At 41.1% G+C, this 20,278-nt stretch overlaps 1 protein-coding gene across 1 annotated transcript in view; it reads left to right on the plus strand.

The window, feature by feature from the left end:
- Positions 1–7,944: 7,944 nt before the first annotated feature.
- DENND1A (DENN/MADD domain containing 1A) overlaps positions 7,945–20,278 on the plus strand; it is a 446,857-nt gene continuing 434,523 nt past the window's right edge. Inside the window, exon 1 of the mRNA XM_015567102.1 lies at positions 7,945–8,053. Coding sequence (XP_015422588.1) covers positions 7,980–8,053 — 74 coding nt within the window. The 5' untranslated portion in view covers positions 7,945–7,979. The remainder of the gene's footprint in view (positions 8,054–20,278) is intronic.

Genomic DNA, 20,278 nt, shown 5'->3' on the forward strand with positions numbered 1-20,278 from the left:
CCACTGCCACAGAGTTGCCACTGGTGGCCTTGGCCTCCCTCTTTCTTTGCTGGGGGGCAGGCCAGCGCTGTGAGGGGCTGTCTGCCTACCTGGTCACCCGTAACCGCTCGCCTGCCTACCTGATTGCCCCTAACAACTCACCTGCCTACCTGATCACCCCTAACCACTGGTCTGCCTGCCTTATCACCCCTAACCACTCTATCTGCCTGCCTGATCGCCCCTAACCGCTTGCTTGGAGGCAGAGCCAGCCCAGCGAGGGGCTGTCTGCCTACCTGATTGCCCCTAACCACTTGCCTGCCTACCTGATCACCCCTAACCATTGGTCTGCCTGCCTGCCTGATTGCCCTTAACTGCTTGCTTGGGGGGCGTGGCCAGTTCAGCGAGGGGCCGTGGTGGTTCTGGTCTCTGGTTGTTCTGGTCGTTACGCTTATGGTGGCTGGCCTTTTATGATATAGGATCAGTAAATGGTTTTAGTATGCTCACAAAAATGTGATTGATCACCACTGTCCAATTCCATAACATTTTTATTACCCCAGGAAGAAGCCCCATACCCATTAGCTGTCTGTCGCTCCCCCTTCCCCTCCAAACCCTCTCAGCTCTAGGCAATCACTATTTGTAGTTGCTGTAGATTTGTCTTTTTTTTTTTTATAGAGTTGTCTATTCTTGGTATATTTTATAAATGGAATCATCTATACATATAAAAGCCTAAGCGACTGATTGACTGAACGACTGGTTGACTGGATGCTATGACATGCACTGACCACCAGGGAACAGATGCTCAACGCCCAGGATCGGGTTCCCTCCTGTCTGGATAGGGCCTGTGGGGATTGGGCCAAAACTGGCTGTCCGACATCCCTGAGGGGTCCTAGATTGCAGGGCACAGGCCAGGTTGAGGGACCCCACTGGTGCACAAATTTGTGCACCAGGCCTCTTGTACAATATATAATTCTTTGTCTTTCGTGTAACATAACAGTTCCAAATGTTATCCATATTATAGCATATGAATATTTTATTGCTGAGTAATATTTCATTGTATTGACAAACCACATTTTATTCATTCATTCATTTATTCATTCGTTGTTAGGAATTTGGGTTGTTTTCACTTATCAATAAGTAGGGACCCAGTGCACAAATTTGTGCACCTTGAACTATGGGCTGCAAGGCTGTGGTGGGCACAGGGGCAGGTCTCTGCCCTCCTCTGCACCCCCACCCAGTCCCTCCTGCTGCATCCCCCAGTCCCGTCTGCTGACAGCCCCGCTCTTGCCACTGTTGCTCCTATGCGCTGATGGCGCTGGCCCCGCTTGCACCCACTGAAGGCATGGAGCGATTGGGGCTGGCGCCATCCGTGGATGTGAGTGGCGGCTGCTGCCCCAATCACCCCTCAGGAGCAGGGGGAGGTAGAGAAGCCCTGAGGGGCAATCAGAGCCAGTGACAGCCACCAGCAGCAGTTGTGAGTGGCGGCTCCGAAGTTGGAGGTGGGTGTGAGTGGGACCGGCGCTGGCAGCAGGTGCGAGTGCCCGGTGGGACTGTGGCATGTGGGAGCAAAGATTTTTCAGTATCCATCAGAGGCTTGCTTGATGACAGCGACTGGTGCCCCGCCTTCGTCTGGCGCCCCTGCTCACCTGCTCCACCATCCTGCTGTGGCTGATGCCCACCATGTTCCGCACTTTGCTGCCTGCTTCCAATGTCCACCATGTTTTGCACGCATCCCCTGGTGTCAGCGTGCATCACAGCAAGCAGTTGCTCGGTTCCGCTGTTCAGTCTGTTTGCATATTAGGGTTTTATATATATAGATGTTACGAACATAGAATGGTATTGCTGGATCCATAGAATGGATTGTATGGTAACTCTGTTTAAGGAACTGTTAAACTGTTTTCCAAAGCAAGTGCACCATTTTGTGTAAAGTGGTATCTCATTGTAATTAGTCTAGTGAGTTGTGTAGAAAACGAAAGAGCAAAGTAGACAGAGATAGTTTTCTCAGAAGAAGTTGGAACTTGAACCGAAAGGAAGGTGAGATTTGGAGAAGGGAGGAAGGATTTCCAGAGGAAGAATAGTGGAATGACTTGGAAGTGGAGATAAGCCCATCTCTAGTACAGAGCAGCAGGCTTGACTTCTTAGGATAGCTCTGCCAGTCTTTTTTTTTTTTTTGATTGCTTGTTAAAGGATCCCATAACCAACATGCACCACAGGCCTGCTTGCTTCTTGAGGCCAGTTGCATAGCACAGCTGACCTATCGCCCTTACTGTGGGATAAGACTAGAAGTTGAAATGTGACTTCCCTTGGCGGGCTTCTCCCTCTAGTGCAGCAGTTCTCAACCTGTGGGTCGTGACCCCTGTGGCGGTTAAACGACCCTTTCACAGGGGTCGCCTAAGACCATCCTGCATATCAGATATTTACATTACGATTCATAACAGTAGCAACATTATAGTTATGAACTAGCAACGAAAATAATTTTATGGTTGGGTCACAACATGAGGAACTGTATTTAAAGGGCCAGAAGGTTGAGAACCACTGCTCTAATGCCTCTTCTCTTTTCTCTTTCCACCATAGTGCTCTTGTCCCAGTCCCCATTAGACAATACAAAGACAGTACAAAAGTCGTGTTGGAGGCTGAGCTCCCCATCATTAGTTGCAGAGTTAGTCAGTTGAATATTCATGATGTTTTTGGAAAATGTATTGGGTGCAGCACCATCATTTAATCTTAGCCATTGTAGTCAATGTGGAGGGATTTGCACAGCAGATAGGAAGGGTGAAAGAAGGAAGGGAAAAACCTGAAGTATTGCTGTAGGAAAGGTTTTTATTTAGGCCATCTGTAAGTCCGGGCTGGAATTCTGGTTGTGGGTTGCCATGGCTTAGCCTTTTCCCTGGCCCTAGGGGGAACTACTATCTGGATTTGCAGCATCCTTTTGCTTAAAAGGATTTTGTGGGAAATGGAAAGATAAACAAGGAAGAAAAATAAACCAAAGAGAACAAAACAAAGTTGTTCTCCTCTACTTTTTTTTTTTTTTGGAATTCATACCCATTCTTCCAAGTATTTAGGACTTGAAACGAAGACAAATAATGGAAGTAACAAAAGGCATGTTCAAAATATAAGTTCCTCTAAAAAAGATGTTAACATTCCAGAAGTTTATTTGTAAGTTCACTAACTGCATTTAGAATGTATTTTTCTCTTAGCGATCCTGTTATATATAAATCAGTGGCTATGAAGAATAAGGACTTCCCAGGCATAGGGAACTGTGTGTGCAAAAGACATAGGGAGGTAACAGGAGTAACTGAGATGCAGGATATGAGATTATAGAAGGTGAAGTTGAAAAGTAGGCTTGTACCACTGGGACATGAGGCCATTGAAGGGATAGAGTTCAGATTTGGGTTCTTAGGAAGCTTACTCCAGCAGCAGTATTTTAGGACAGTTGATATCTTTGGCAAGATGATCCTCCGCGGTGTGAAAAGAGTATGGTAGAATTTATATTAACCATCAGAATTTCTGTTTTTGTGTTTTACAATGCTTATATTAGTACAGTAAAACATTCTTATAATTTATAAGTAAATGTATGTATAGCAATTGTATGTTCAGATGTTTTACTGATAGGAAGGAATGCTTGGAAAAATAATTGGAGACCACTGGTTTACTAATTGTGTTATAGTCTATACTGTAGAAGATCAAGGTCCAAAGTGAGGTGTTGGTTGCTGAAAGAAAAAGGATGGATTTGAGAGAGATTTTAGGTAGAACTGCATGACTTGGTGACAAATTACATGTAAGAGGCAAGAGGAGAGTCAAAGATGACTTGGCAAGGTTAGCAAAGTCATACTATAAATGATCTAGAAGCCTGGTGCATGAAATGTGTGTACTGGGGGAGAGAGGAGGGTCCCTCAGCCCAGCCTGTGCCCTCTTACAGTCCGGGACCCCTTGGGGGATGTCTGACGGCCAGCTTAGGCCTGATCCCCTTAGGCAGTTGGATATCCCTCTAGCAGTCCGGGACCCCTTGCTCCTTACCGCCTGCCTGCTCTCTGCTGCTTACCACTCAGCTTATGGCTGAGTGATGCTCCCCCTTTGGGAGTGCACTGACCACCAGGGGGCAGCTCCTGCAATGAGCGTCTTCCCCTTGGTGGCCAGTTAGCATCACAGTGACCAATCGTTCTGGTCGTTTCGCCGTAATGGTTGCTTAGGCTTTTATTATATAGATGTTTGGATGCTGAGGCCTGGTTATATAATGTGTTTGCTTCTCTAAGGAAAAGTGAAAAAGTATGGCTGGGAGGAGGCATTTTAGTATGCAGCGAGAAAGGAAGAAATCTTTAAGGGCTCCATAGTGAATGTGTGTGCTTTGTTAGCTGAGTAAGACCTAAAGTGGACTGGGCCAAGTTGCTGAGGGGAAATCTGTTCATGTTAGATTTAGAGAGAGAGAAATAATAAACTCTTGAACTCACTTTAGTCACAGGAAAGGTTGCATTGATCTTGCCTGGGCTGTATGAGTCAAAAGGAGGAAGGAAATCAATCTAGAGAAAGATGTTTGACTCCAAGCAAAAATTCTAGTATTCCAAGGTATGAGAGCAGCTGGGGGGATGTTGGCCTTGGAGATGCTCAGGCTGGAGTCCCCATAACTACATAGAATCCCCGCCTGATTTCTAATAAGTTCCTGAACCTCAATTTTTTTTTAAATTTTTATTTATGAAAGGAAGCTAATTCACCTGTAAGGTTGTTGTGAGGATTAAAAGTGATCTTATATGTAGCCTTCAACAGATAAGTGACTGTTTAGTAGATGGTAGCTATTACTGATATTGCTTGGAGAGGATGGTATACACTTGTGTGAACAACCAGGAGCTCTAAAAAAAGTCAGAAGAATACATGTGTTACTTTTCATAGTTTTAAGACATAGAGAAAGTTTTTTACTTGCTCTCTGTGAGTATGTCAGTATATCTGTTGTATATTTTACTGAATTTATTTGAAGGATTGCTATTCTGATATATGCAAAGCACTATTCCTCTTGCTGATTAGGAAAGAGAAACTTAATGTCTATTAAGGATAAGAGAAGCCTGCAAATAATTAGAATGTTAATATTTAAGAACATTTATGCCTCCTCGCAATTAATATTTGAAAATGATATTCAATTTTATAAAATATTTATATCATTTATATTTATCTTTAGCTAGTATTACTGTTCACTTCTAGTCTTTTATTTTTCCCCCCAAACAGTATTGTTGTTGATAGTATTACAGATGACTCCCATTTTTAACTTCCCATTTTGTTTTCCTGAGTGCTTAAAATTACTATTTTTTAATTTTTATATTTTGGAAAATGTTAAATATCTATGAAAGTAGAGAGTCTAGTATGAGCCCCCAATGTCCATCACTCAGTTTCAGCATGTATTAATTAATGGCTTACTTAGTTTCATATATAAGTAACTGACTATAAACTCCCGCCCCCACCCTCCAGTCCTAGATTGCTTTGAAGCAAATTCCAGATGTCATATCTCATCTTAAATATTTCCATGTGTTTCTAAAAGATAGACATTCTTTTTAAAAACCATGATGATATCACACCTAAAAAATTTCCTTTATATCATCAGATATCCAATGTTCAAAGTTTTTTAGTTATATCAGTTTTTTTTAAGCAGTTGATTTGTTTGAATCAAGTAAGGTCAGACTGTAATTGGTTGGTATATACCTCCTAAGTCTCTTTTTCCCCTTTTGCAATTTATTTATTGAGAATGTTGATTATTTGTCCTATATGTTTTCCACTGCATCCTGTTTAATATGTTCTGTTCCTTTTATTTCCTACAAACTGATAGTTAGATGTATTGACTTGATCAGTTCAAGTTCATTTTCTTGGCAAGAGTACTTAAAAGGTGGTGATAGGTACTTCCATCAGGAGGCACATTATCTCTTTTGATCCCTGATTTATCAGGGGCTGTAAAGTGGTGATATTTTGTTTCTGTCATTTCTTCCTCATATTAGCTAGACTACTTTAATGAAGGAAACCTTCCTCAGTTAGTTACCTTGAGGTATAGTTCATATTTGATTCCCTTTATTCATTTTTTAAACTGAGTTAATTTCCTACCATTTTCCAAAGGTGACTGATTTTATTTTTCGATTGTCACTTTAAACACAGATTTTTTTAAGTCTACAGTGCAGTGGTTTTTAATACATCCATAGAGTTGCACAACCATCACTACAGTCTATTTTAGAATACTTTTATTACCTCAGAAAGAAACCCCATCCCCGTTAATAGTCACTCCCCATTTTCCCCCAAGTCCTCCAGCCCTGGGCAACACTAATCTACTTTCAATCTCCACAGATTTACCTATTCTGGACATTACATATGAGTGGCATTATATACTATGTGACTTTTGTAAACACAGATTTAAACAATTTTTGCTATATTTCAACCTATTATGGTTATCCCTATTGATGTTTCTTTTTCTTTCTATCCCTATTGATGTTTAATTTGTCCTATCTCTGTCCAGTGGGAACATCTTTAAGTTAACTTTAGAGTCCTTTTGACAAAAGCCAAGTAGTTTTTAATAGCTTCCTTCCCTTTTGGTGTGACAAGATGTGACTCTTGTATGCTTCCTGCTCCAGACCTGTATTCTGCTGTTTCTCTAAGGAGTCTTGCTTCTTTTTGGTGGTAAATGGTATTAGAGATTATAGTTTTGGGACTTTTCTTTTCTACTAGATCAGTTTTCTCCAAGGGTCAGAACTAGGACGTGCATGTTTCTGTTTTTGTGTATATGTATTTTTAAAAGGTAAGCAATATCACATGTCCATATTATAGCATTTTTATTTAACCTCATCATTCATATACCTGAATCTCCTGTCATACCAAAAGTCCTGATTTCATTGGATTGACTGCTTTATCCCACAATACCCACACAACTCAACAGCGATGCTAACAAAAGCACCAACATGATGATTACTGAAAACGCGTTTTTGTTTTAATTTGGCTTTTTTTTGGTCCTTAGAGTATATCCCACTCGGAATGTATAGTCAAGTTACTATTTCAAAATCAATAGAGCCCAGCTGGAGTGGCTCAGTTAGTTCGGTGTTGTCCTGTGCGCTGAAGGGTTGCCAGTTGATTCCTAGTCAGGGCACATATCTGGGTTGCACGTTTGATTTCCGTTCAGGGCATGTTTGGAAGGTAGCCAGTCGATGTTTCTTTCTCTCTGGCATCAATGTCTGTCTGTCTCTCCGTTCCTCCCCCTCTCCATCTATTCCTCTCCTTGGACCCCTCTCCTCTCCTTCCCCTCTCTAAGCATGCTCATGGGTAAGAAATAAAGAAAATCACTAGAAATAGTTTCTTTCTCTGTGGTGGGTCACTAACTCAATACATAAGGTTTTTGCTTTTTCTTTCAACCTTTGGGATTGCTTTACAAAATTATTACATAAAATATTTATATGGTTTCAAAGCTAAGTCTATAAAAGCTATATTCAGATAAGTCTCATTTCTATCCCTTTCTTACCACTCAGTTTTTTCCTTCCTTCATAGGTGGCTAGTTAAAAAAAAAATTCCCCTTTTTGTCATGTCTTTAAAAAAAAAGTAAAATTATATCTATATCTGTATATATTCACACCTCCTCTCACTAGCACCTCAGATAAATGGTAGCATTCTCTGCACTTTTCTTTTCTCATTTTATACTCTAAAGCAGTGGTTCTCAACCTTGGCTGCACATTAGAATTACCTGGGAATCTTTTTTTTTTTAAATATATTTTATTTATTACATAGAGGAAGGGAGAGAGATAGAGAGCTAGAAACGTCATCCTCTGGAAATTCTGTTTCTTTGTTATGGGGTGAGGCCACAACATTAGTAACAAAGAAACAGAATTTCCAGAGGATGAGGCCCAGAAATTAGGATTTACAAAAGATTCCCAGGTGATTCTAATGTGCAGCCAAGGTTGAGAACCACTGCTCTAAAGAGATCACTTCTAGCAGTATATAGAATTCATTCTCATTTTTCTGTACGGACAGCACAGTGTTCCTTTGGATGGATGAACCATAGGTTATTTAACCAGTTTCATACTGATGGTCACTTAGGTTGCATCCAGTGTTACTGTTATAAATGGTAAGTAGTCTTGTGTATTTTTACCATTGCAATAGATTGTTAGAAGTGGGATTGCTGGGTCAAAGAGAAAATTTATATGTAAATTTATAAAATTGTTAAAATAGGCCAGCTAGGGTGCTAGAATAACATTTTCTTTTTGGTGCACTGTAATGATCCCATTTGAAGGAGAATGTTCTTAACATCGGGGTTATATAAACTTTTTCTTATAATCCATCCAGGATTTAAAATTAGACTAAATTTATTTTGTTTCATATCTGGATATATGTATCTCTATATATCTATTTCTAATCTATATCTATCTACACTAATAAAAGAGAAACATGCAAATTGACCATACCTTTGCTATGCCTTAAGCCACGCCCACCAGCCAATCACAGCGACTATATGCAAATTAATCCAACCACGATGGCGGCCGGCAGCCACTGAGCTGGAGCAAGCAGGAGGTTTGGTTGCCCGAGTAATGGAGGAAGCCAAGCTTCCGGCCTGCCGTGGCCAGCTTTGAGCTCCACTCAAGGCAACAAAGTTTCAATTATAGAAGGTAAATAATCCCAGAATAAAAAGAAAAAAGAAAAAAAGGAGAGGCTGGGAGCTTCCGTCGCCGGGGAGCTTGGCCAGCCTGAAAACGGCCCTCAGCCCCTCACCCAGACTGGCCAGGCATCCCAGTGGGGACCTCCCCCCCCACCCTAAAGGGGGTGTGGCCAGCCTTAAAACAGTCATCAGCCCCTCACCCAGGTTGGCCAAACCTCCATGAGGTGAGGGTCCCCACTCGGGGGGCGGGGGCTTGACCAGCCTGAAAACAGCCATCAGCCCCTCACCCAGGCTGGCCAGGCACCCCAGTGGAGACCCCCCACCCTGATCTGGGACACGATTTAGGGCAAACCAGCTAGCCCCAACCCGTGCACCAGGCCTCTATTCTATATAATAAAAGGGTAATATGCAAATTGACCCTAACAGCAGAACGACTGGCAATGACTGGTCACTATGACACACACTGACCACCAGGGGGCAGATGCTCAATGCAGGAGCTGTCCCCTGGTGGTCAGTGTGCTCCCACAGGGGGAGCTCTGCTCAGCCACAAGCCAGGCTGATGGCTGCCAGCACAGTGGTAGTGGCAGGAGCCTCTCCAGCCTCCTCAGCAGCACTAAGGGTGTCTGACTGCAGCTTAGGTCTGCTCCCTGCTGGTAACTGGACATCCCCCGAGGGCTGCTGGGCTGCCAGGGGGATGTCTGACTGCTAGCTTGGGCCCGATCCTCCAGGGAGTGGGCCTAAGCCAGCAGGTGGACATCCTCCAAGGGGTCCCACACTGCAAGAGGGCATAGGCCGGGCTGAGGGACCCCCCTCCAAGTGCACAAATTTTTGTGCACCGGGCCTCTAGTATATCTATATATATATCTATAGCTATATATATATATTTTTTTTTTAAAATTTTGCCTTTATTTGAACAAAATGCACCAGCCCAATATAGAGAGCAGCCCACGAGTAATTGCATCCTCATGTTGGCACACAGAAGCCTCTACTTTGTACCTTTTGTGGGGGCTGGGCCACCTTTGGGAGCCTGAGTCATGGCTTTGACTTTGGCCTTGGTGCTTGCTTCCAACCAGCAGAGCGAGGGACCCCATGCCTCTCAAGCTTGAGTCTTTTAGGACCTTGAGCTTGACAAAGGCCTTGGTGTTCTTAGTTTTATTGGTCTACATCTTCTTTAGACCTTTCTATGTTTCCTGACAAAGCTCAAGAGCCTTAGGAACTTAGGTTCCACATCCTTAAAAGATCTTTATGTTTTAGGTCTTATTAATGCCTTTTTTGTACCATTTCTGAACTGGTTATGCATGGTGTGATTTTTGGATTGGCCATGTCTGCATTGCTCCCTTCGGCCCAGAAAGTGCCTGAGACTGGAATAGAAAGAGCCATATCTGAGTTTAGATTTTTAAAGAAAGTCTTCTCTCCTTTCACCTCCCCCTGAGTTTCGAAATCCTTCCCTCTTTGAATTATTTGTTTTATCACATCTTTATTTTTTTCAAACTTGAACTCATACTAGCAGTTTTACGGAGACTCTTTTTCCCCTCTTTCCTGATGGTTCCTTCTTACCTTCCTGTTCTGATCTTTATAAAGTCATCTGTATTATTGTAATTCTGGAATGTCCCTTCACCATTCTCCAATTTCATCATTTCCTGGCCTCTGTGCTATTTTGTTGTAATTTGTTTGTTGGAGTGTATATTTGGGTTCTTATAGGAGGCAGACAACCAGTGAACTTGCAGAAAGGGTGGTTTGAGTTCTAGTATATCAGAAAAATGTCTACCTTCTTACACTTGTTTGATAGTTTATATCAGTGATTTTCAAACTTTTTCATCTCATGGCACACATAAACTAATTACTAAAATTCTGCAGCACGCCAGAAAATACAGATTCTTTTGCCAATGTGACAAAATATAGGTATAATTTTGATTCATTCACACTGGACAGCTGTAGTTATATTGGCTGTTGTCATTTTTTAAATTTGACAATTTAAGGCAGTGGTGAATGTGCAGCCAAGGTTGAGAACCACTGATATAAGGGAAAGGAAGTCAGTGCCCCTGACTAGGCAGGTATTGAATGTTTTAAAAATTATTCAAGTTCACCAGTTGAAAATTGCTGGTTTATATGGTAATAGAGTTCTGGATTGAAAACATTTCTTACAGAACTCGAAGACATTTTTTCCCACTGATTTTTAGCTGGCTTCCTCTGTCACTGCTCCAGAAGAGGCAGGGGGTATTCTGCCTTCTTCTTGCCAGTTAGGGTACATGTCTAGGTTCTCTGCTCAGCCTTGATTGAATTGCGGTGGAGAATTCTCCTTACTGCAGGGCCAGAGTGGGAGTTCTGGCTCCCTGGAGGCCTCCATTGACACCTCTCCAGCTGGGTGGAGTTTAGATTTTTAAAAAACAGTATTCTCTGCCTTTCCCTCCCCCTGAGTTTCTAAATCCTTTCTTCCCCCTTGCATTATTTGTTTTATCATATCTCTGTTTTTCCCAAATCATACTAACAGTTTTATTGAGGTGCTTTTTCCCTTGCTCCCACCATGGTCTTGATTATTGCTATGTGAGAGTGGAAGTCCAGGCTTCACAATATTCCCTGAATCACATCATGAGGGTCCTCATTACTACCATGTGGGATGACGAAAGCCCAGCTCTCTACTTTCTGTAGCACTAACCTGGCAGGGGCATGTGGATGGCATGCTTTATTACAGCCTGGTGAGGGCAGAAATCTAGGTTCTCTCCCTGCTTGTCTTGGCTGACTTGAGTGAAGGCAACACATGTTGGCCACAGTGTTCGGTGGTTATTTTCTAAAAGTTCTCTGGCTTGTTAGCTTGCCCCTTTGGCTAGAGAGAGCTGATTTTTGTTGGCGCATCAAGTGATATTTGTGTTGCCAGCTTTAGTCATGCATGGATATTGAATTTTATCAAACCCTTTTTTCTACATCTATTGGGATGATCATACGGTTTTTCTCTCCTGTTAATGTAGTGGATCACATTTATTTTCAAATGTTAAACTAAGTTGGAATTCCTGGGATAAACCCATTTGGTCATGATTTATTATCTTTTTTTATACATAATGCTGGATTCAATTTACTAATATTTTATTATTTTATGTTTGCATCTATATGTATACAAGATTTTGGCTATAATTTTCTTGTAATGTTCTTGTCAGATTTTGGTATTAAGGTTATGCTGGCCTCATAAACAAGAAAGGACTTTTAAAAAAACTATTATAAAAGTTGTGTGGTTTTTTAGTATAAATGCTTATCTGTTTCCCCATAATATGAGGGGATAGCTAATTCTACTCTTCTTCCCTCCCCACTCACATTCACTCTCCCCTCTTTGTTATACACACAGATTTATTTTACTTTCTTTGGATGAATAATTCGCTATCAAGTTATGGCCATCAGGATGTTTTATCTCTTAGTATTTTAGTGTATATCTCCTAAGACAAGTATATTCTTCTACATAGCCACAACACTTTTATCACCATTAAGAAATTTCACATTCACACAATATGATCTAACAATCCATGTTTAAATTTTCCAAATTGTTCCAGTAATGTCCTTTGCAGCTTTTTGTTTTTAAGCCTGGGTCCAATTAGGGGATCATATGTCTAATTTAGTTGTTATGTCTCTAGTACCCTTTCATCTAGGACCGTGGTCGGCAAACCTCGGCTCGCGAGCCGCATGCGGCTCTTTGGCCCCTTGAGTGTGGCTCTTCCACAAAATACCACCTGCGGGCGCGCACGTACAGTGCGATTGAAACTTCGTGGCCCATGCGCAGAAGTCAGTATTTTGTGGAAGAGCCGCACTCAAGGGGCCAAAGAGCCGCATGTGGGTCGCGAGCAGTGGTTTGCCGAGCCACAGTTTGCCGACCACTGATTCTAGAACAGTTCTGCCCCTTTTTTTAGTCTCTGACATTTACATTTTAAAGAATCCAGACCAGTTTTGTAGAATGTCTCACCTTTGGGACTTGTCTCATTGTTTCCTCATGCTTAAGTTCATGTTTAAACATTTTGGCAAGAAAACCAAATAGATAAGTTGTCTAATGCCATGAATTTTTTTGGGAAGTTTTTTGGTCTTCAGCCATACCACTCTGAACACAATCTTGTCTGATCTCGGAAGCTAAGCAGGGTCGGGCCTGGTTAGTACTTGGGTGAGAGAAGTTTTTTGTTTATTTTTAATTCTTACCCGAGAATGTTTATTGATTTTAGAGGGAGAGAGAGAGAAAGAGAGAGAAACAAAAACATCAATGTAAGAGAGAAACACTAATCAGTTGCCTTCCGTATGCGCCTGTGCCTCAAACTCTCAACCTAAGTATATGCCCTGACTGGGAATTGAAGCCTCAGCCCTTTGGTGTATGGGACGATGCTCCAACCAACTGAGCTACTCAGCCAGAGCTAATGCCATGCATTTTTATTCTTCATGGAAGTCATCAGTTTTCATTGTTTTTCTTTCATTCTTTCTTAAAAAGGCTCTTAATTGTCTTTTTATCCTCTTCTCTCCCTGTTGCTTTCTGTTCCTGTTTTGTAGAAGTTACGTTGTTTCTGTTCTATTTAAGGATGCCAGTTTCCTGAAATATTTCTTAATCATTTCAGAGATATATTCTTCTTGCAAGAGATGATGTTCCCTCTTCCCCATTCACAAGATTTTTAACAGGTCTTTTATTTTCCCATATGCCCTTTAGCAATGTGAGCTCTGTCTAGATTTGCTAGTTGCCACAAGTGAATGGGTTACACTGTTTGTGCCCCATGGGTGACGGTCAGGTCCCCCTTCTCAGATCTGTTGCTGAAGAACTGATTCATGCTCATTGTTCACAGTTGAACTTCCAGTGACTAAGCAGGTGTTTGTACTACTGAGGGAGAATTTTATTCACTCAGTGCCTGATATCATATTTTGAACTAATGACATAGAAAAGAAGCTAAAATTCACAGAACGTGCTCTGTTAGAGTACTTGCTCTATTCTCACTGTACTTTATGTTGTACTTGTTTTTGTGTAATTATTATAACCAATGTAACTAATTTTTAAAAAGTAATCAAGAGATCATGTAACTCCCTCTCCATATTAAACTGTGTGTGTGTGTGTGTGTGAGAGAGAGAGAGAGAGAGAGAGAGAATGAGAGCGAGAGATAGATATCCATGAGACTAATCAGGGTTGAAGGGCACGATGACTAAAGGTGGGTAGACAAATTAACCTGCTATAATAGAAGAGAGGTAGCTGAAACCAGTTTGGCTCAGTGGATAGAGCGTCGGCCTGCGGACTGAAAGGTCCCAGGTTCGATTCCATGTACCTGGGTTGCGGGCACATCCCCAGTGGGAGATGTGTAGGAGGCGGCTGATCGATGTTTCTCTCTCATCGATGTTTCTAACTCTCTATCCCTTCCTCTCTGTAAAAAGTCAATAAAAAAAAAATTTTTTTAAAAAAATAGAAGAGAGGTAATGAGGGCTGATATTTGCATAGATCCTTTTGTTTTGCATCACATTGCCTTTAAGAGTCCAAGTATCAGTGAGGGTTGTCAAAAAGTAGTATCAGAAGAAAGTCTTTACAACTAGATGGATGATGACTCCAGGGATTGTAACCTGGGTGATTGATAGAGCTAGCATCAAAACTAGGGAATTGAGGAGTTATTTGGGGGAAATAAATCATTGGTTTGCTTTGGGTTCTATTGAGTGTGGGATTACTATCTGTGGGAAGCTCTCCAGGGACAGTTGAAATTTGGACCTGAAGGTCATGAGAGAGGTGGGAGCTAAATATATAGTTAGGGAGTCAATTACAGAGTGGTGAGTAGTGAAAACTAAAGGGATTTCATGACTCTTTAGTAGGCAGATAGAGAGTAGGAGTGAGGAAAAGATCAGTAAATATTGGGGACATTTCACATCTTAAATCCAAACATCTCCTTCTCCACTGCTGCTCTCTGGGTCCAGACCACCATCGTCTGTTACCCTAATGGCTGTAATTCGTCCATACTGGGTTCTTTCTACTACTCTTGCTTCTCTCCAATCCATTCTCTAACAGTACCCACAGTGAGCCTTCCAAATGGGAAATCTGATAATGTCAGTTCATTGCTAAAATCACTCATTTGCTCCCCATATATCCAGATTAAAAACTACACACCTAACATGGTTTACAACACCCTTTGAGATCTTGACTCTGCCTATTAATATAAAAATAGTAATGACTAACATTTATTGAACTCTTGAATATTAGTACTTATTCTAAGTATTTTACATTTGTTACCTCACTGAGTCTTGATCTTTCAATTTACCCTCTTAACTACATGGTGGAGAAGGTACTGCTCTGATTCCCATTTTGCAGATGAGAAAGACACAGAGATTTCTAGTTGCCCAACTTCTTAGAGCTAACATGTGGAGAGCCAAATGAAGTGACTAAAGCTAGAGATGTTGTTTGCCAGGAGCACACAGCTTATGGGGAGGTAGAACCTGGTATTAGAGCTCATATCTACTGAGTGTGCTCGCTTCTCCATTTTTGTTTGATCCCCATCTCATCCATAGAACCCCTGACCTCCTACCTCTATGCACACATACACATACTCTTGGTTAACTTTTAATCATTCTTCAGGTTTTATCTCAAATTAGAGGCCTGGTGCATGAAATTTGTGCACTGGGGGTGGTGGTGGTGGGGGGGAGGCAGTGTCCCTCAGCCCAGCCTGCACACTCTCCAATCTGGTACCCCTCGGGGGATGTCTGACTGCCGGTTTAGGCTTGATCTCCAAGATCAGGCTTAAACCGGCAGTTGGACATCCCTCTCACAATCCAAAACCTCTGGGTCCTAACTTCTCACCTGCCTGCCTAAATTAGCATATTCCTTCCTTATTGGCTGTGGGCGCTGCCATCTTTGAGGGCAGGGCAGTCAGTTAGCATATCCCCTCCTTATTGGCTGTGGGAGCTGCCATCTTTGCGATGGCATGAGGGCCAATTAGCATATTCCATCTTTATTAGATAGAATAGAGCTTTGGAGAAAACTTTCAGCATCCCCTTTACCCTTCCTGCTGCACTTGGAGGAGCTTTGTCCATCAGTTCTGGTTGTTATTGATTGTCTTTCCCGTAGTCTGTGAATTTCTTGAAATCTGGTACCTTGCGAGTCTTGCTCACTATAAACCTTGAGTGACTTGCACTGTATGTGACACATAGTAGGTGCGCAGTTAATATATATTGAATATTTAATTGAGTGTTTAACTCAACATAGAAGTTTAGTCTTGACTGGATTTCATCCTTAAAAGTTGTCTTTTCATATACACGTATTTAATTCCCAACTATTTATGTTTATGATGATTCCAAATAATTGGTATCTTCAAATTATGCTTTGGCAAATCCCTTTGAGATTATAAATATTAATATTTGTGTTATTTTTCTTAAGATAATGTTATGCTTCATTTCAGGAGTAACTACTGATAATCACCAGAGAAAGACAGTCCACAAAGTGCTGGTTTAACTGGAGGATGCAGCCTGGGGGTGCCTCAGTTGCTATGAGTAGAATAAAAAGTCACTTATTCTTACACTGATTATTGAAACTTGTTTCTACTCTGCCTCTAAGCTGGTTTTTGTTTTTGGTGCCAGAAGATAGGCAGTCATAGTCTGGAATTGAGGAAGAAAAAGAGTATTCTGATGGACCACTTAATCGATTTTTTTTTAGACAAACTTACCTTTCCCACTTTGTTCTAACTTCCTCATAGGAAAAGTTTCACAATGCACAGAAAAGAACTCATAGCAGGACTAGGAGTTATATATTACTCGTTCAGTGGTGGTCATACATGTTCAGGTGATAGAGTCATGGTATTTTTTTGTGGAATATTATGAATATTTATATATGAAATTTTAAAATACATTTTTTTTCTTAAAGCAGATACTATTATATATTCTAGAATAGACAGAGAATAGTGGGTGAGAAAGGTTTAAGAAAATTTATGGTAGGGAAACTTAATATTACCATAATTTTTCATGCAAATTGGGAATAGTTCCTTAGACTAGTTCCCAGACCTCCAGTGTTTGAAGTAGCATTGTTGGAGAATGTCAGAGTACCACTGACAGAGACTGGTGAGTCAAGAGGGAGAACTAGCAGCGAGGTAAAGGAGAATGAGTTTGGTTGACTATAGGTTAATGATGCGTCAAGGAGAAATATGCAGTAAGCAGTTAGAAGATAAGCATAGTATCTGTCACATAGTAAGGCCTCCAGAGAGCGGGTAGAAATTTGGAAATCATTGGCATATGAGAGAGATGAAACTCCGAGAGTTGTTTCAGACTGAATAAAGCAAAGCACAGTTCAAGGTTTGAACCTGGGGGGGAAAAGAGACATAGATAAGCAGTGTAGAATACTGTTGGGAGGTCAGTGGATTCCAGAAAAGATGGTTTGACTTAATGGTGGGTTATGGATGTCCCCTTTAAGAAAATAGTCACGGTATGGTGTTGCATTTATTCAGCCCAGACAGAAATCTAGGAGTTATCGTTAATACTTCCCATATCATTTGTCCCTCTAATTTATTGATAAAGTGCTGTTAAATTTAACTTCTTAAGTAGGACACAAAAAGTAAATTATATAAGAATGATTGATAAACTGGACTTTATTAAAATTAAAATCTTTTGCTCATAAAAAGATACTCTTTAAGGAAATGAAAAGATAAGTCACAGATTTCTAAACACTCACACATTTGAACAGTTCTTTCTGTTTCCACTGCTGCCTTCATATACAACATATATCTAATATCTATTTATAACTTCAATATATAAACCCTTACCACTCTAAGACAATCAAATCAAGAAAAGTGGGCAAAGAATTAAACAGATACATTATCAAAGAAGACATACAGATGGCAAATAAGCATATGACAGGATGCCTAGCAGTGTTAGGCATGAGGAAAATGCAAATTAAAACTACTTTGAGAAAGCTCCAGCATACCCAATAGAATGGCTAAAATGAAAAACACTGGCAATATCAAATGCTGATGAGAATGTGTAGCGATTGGAATCCATACATTGCTGATAGACTCAGAGACAAACCTTGGAGTTCAAAACCAATTTTATGGGGTCTTTCCCCAGCTCCCCTCCTTCTGCTCACTCCCTGGTTACCTGGTGTTCCTTTTTCGTTTTGCTGCCAGAAAACTGGGACTTCATTTACTCGGTTCTGTGTACTTCCCAGGATTGCAGCTGTAGTCCAGACCTAGCGGTGGGAGGACAGAGAGGAAAAGAAAATAAATTGGGATTTGCCCCACTCTCTTAAGGACACACTCCTGATTGGAGAAGAAGTTCTTTTAATCCCTGCTTTAGGTGCCTGTAGATTCTTGCTTCTTTCCCATTCCTTTGTTGGGGAGCACACGAGTCTTGGTTGGAAAGTTTGTAAGGAGGACATTCTGAGAAAAGGGAAGTGTGTGGAAGGCCACCTGCCCTGTTTATCGGAATTCTGACTTAGGGGAGGCTTAGGGGAGCGTTGAAGGCAGCACCCCTAATTATTCCTTGACCTTTCCAAACAAGTTTGTGCATATGCAGACCCCCGGGTGTTTACTGGAATTCTTATGCTTAATCCCTGGATGCCCTTGCCTAGAGGAATATGTAAATACACGTGTCCTCCCAAGATTACTCACCCTATTGATTGTATCTAAAAGATAAACTTTATCTCAAACTGTAATAAAAGCCCAGTGAGGCAGGCAATTGAGGCTGCCTGGTTGCTATAGCAGGGGTTCCTTAGTTCATCTGTCGTTCAGGGGCTGCTGGTCAGCCCCTGCACTCCTTGAGTCTGAACTAGAAAGCTTCCTGGAAGTTTTTCTGTCTATGCTGTTATCCACTTCCAGTTTTTGAACTGCCTTGAGTTCATGCTGAGTGATAGTGGAGGGAAAAAATGGTAAATGTACCACTGGTCTTCCACCCTAATTCATCTACTAATATTGACTTTCTTGATTCCTCAAATAGCTGCTTCATAAATTTTACCCTGGTTGTATATACACTGAGTGGCCAGATTATTATGACCACCAGACATTTGTAGGCAAATTAGCTATAATTTCGCGCCGAAGTTGCTAGAGGGCCAGATCATTATAAACGTCTGAATAGCACAACATACCATAGTATCATTGCTGATCAAGTTCATCCTATCATGTTGATGGCATATCCCAATGGAGATGGCTTCTTCCAACAAGACAAGGCACCATGCCATGGTGCTCGTGTTGTGCAGGAGTGGCTTCAAGAACATGAGGGAGACTTTACCTTGCTTAGGTGGCCCCCACAATCACCAGATCTCAATCCAATTGAGCATTTGTGGGACGAAGTTAAAAGAGCCATCAGGCAGCTGGTTCCATAACCACCAGATCTCACAGAACTGGACAGTGCTATTCATCAGGCATGCTGTCAGATTCCTCGCATCACCTTTCAACATCTCGTGGAGTCAATGCCAAGAAAAATCGCCGCAGTACTGAAGGCAAAAGGTGGCCCAACAAGGTACTGATAGGGAGGTCATAATCTGGCCACTCAGTGTATGTTTTTTTTAATTGATGTGAGGGACAGTATAGAGTGCACCTACTACATTTTACTTGGACCAGAACTTCTAGATTTCTTATTTGTCTTGATATGCATTCCTTGGACTTCTTGAATGGGTGAATGTAATATCTGTTGACAGTTTTGGAAAATTTCCAGACCAAGAACTAAGTGAAGATGAGACCCCCCCACCCCCCTTCTCAAAACAAAACAAAACACGTAAATAGAGCATTAAAAGCAACTTTCTAAAACCAGCTATGGGTTATGTCCCGTTCTCTTCTCTTCTGGAATATTGCTTAATTTTGTATATTTTACTTTCCGCGTCTGTCTTCTGTTCTTTTGCTTTTTCTTTAAAATAATTTCAATCTCTCTAAGTGTTCTCTATAATTTCTGTAAACTCACTAATTCTCTTTGGTTGTATCTTTTCTGCCCTTAAGCCATCCATTCAGTTATTGTTTTTATTTTGAGAAATATTTTGTTCTTTTTTAAGTTTGCTTCATCATGTCATAGTTTCTCACTCTTTACTCATTTTCCATCCCTTTTATTTCTTTAAGCTTATTAAACATTTATTCCAAATTCAGTCTCTAATAATTCCAATATCTGAAGTCTTTGAAAGTCTGATTCTCGCATCTTTTTTTTTCTTTTCTTTTCTGAGTGTCTTATTTTATGGGCTTTATTTTCCTGAGTGTTTTCAAATTTTTGCCCAAGTTTATATTTCTTAGAACTTTTTGTGAGAATTATTTTGAGGCCAATGTTGAAGTGAATTTTTCCAGAGAAGATTTACATATTATTTTGTTAGTGTTCTGTGGCCACTTTTAGTTTGTGACAACTTGGACTTAAATTCCTGGGTTGAGGTTTCTCTGACCATTCAGTAGCAATTCCAGCTTGTGGTTGAACTGGAAGGAAGATTTTCCTTTCTATCTTATTGCCAAATTTTGAGACTAGTGGTTTCATCGTGTGTGTGTGTGTGTGTGTGTGTGTGTATGTGTGTGTGTGTTTCTACCTTGATCCCCTTTGTAGCCCCAGTTTAAATTGTGAGGGAGGGGAATCTATTATACTTTCCACTTTAGCCTAAACCTTACCTTTGCCTTGTATTCCTTGAGCCCCATTAGTTTAGGACAGTGGTCAGCAAACTGCGGCTCGTGAGCCACAATCGGCTCTTTGGCCCCTTGAGTGTGGCTCTTCCACAAAATACCGACTTCTGTGCATGGGCCACGAAGTTTCAATCGCACTGTA

This window comes from Myotis davidii, unplaced genomic scaffold, assembly GCF_000327345.1.
Source record: "Myotis davidii unplaced genomic scaffold, ASM32734v1 scaffold142, whole genome shotgun sequence".
Taxonomy (NCBI): domain Eukaryota; kingdom Metazoa; phylum Chordata; class Mammalia; order Chiroptera; family Vespertilionidae; genus Myotis; species Myotis davidii.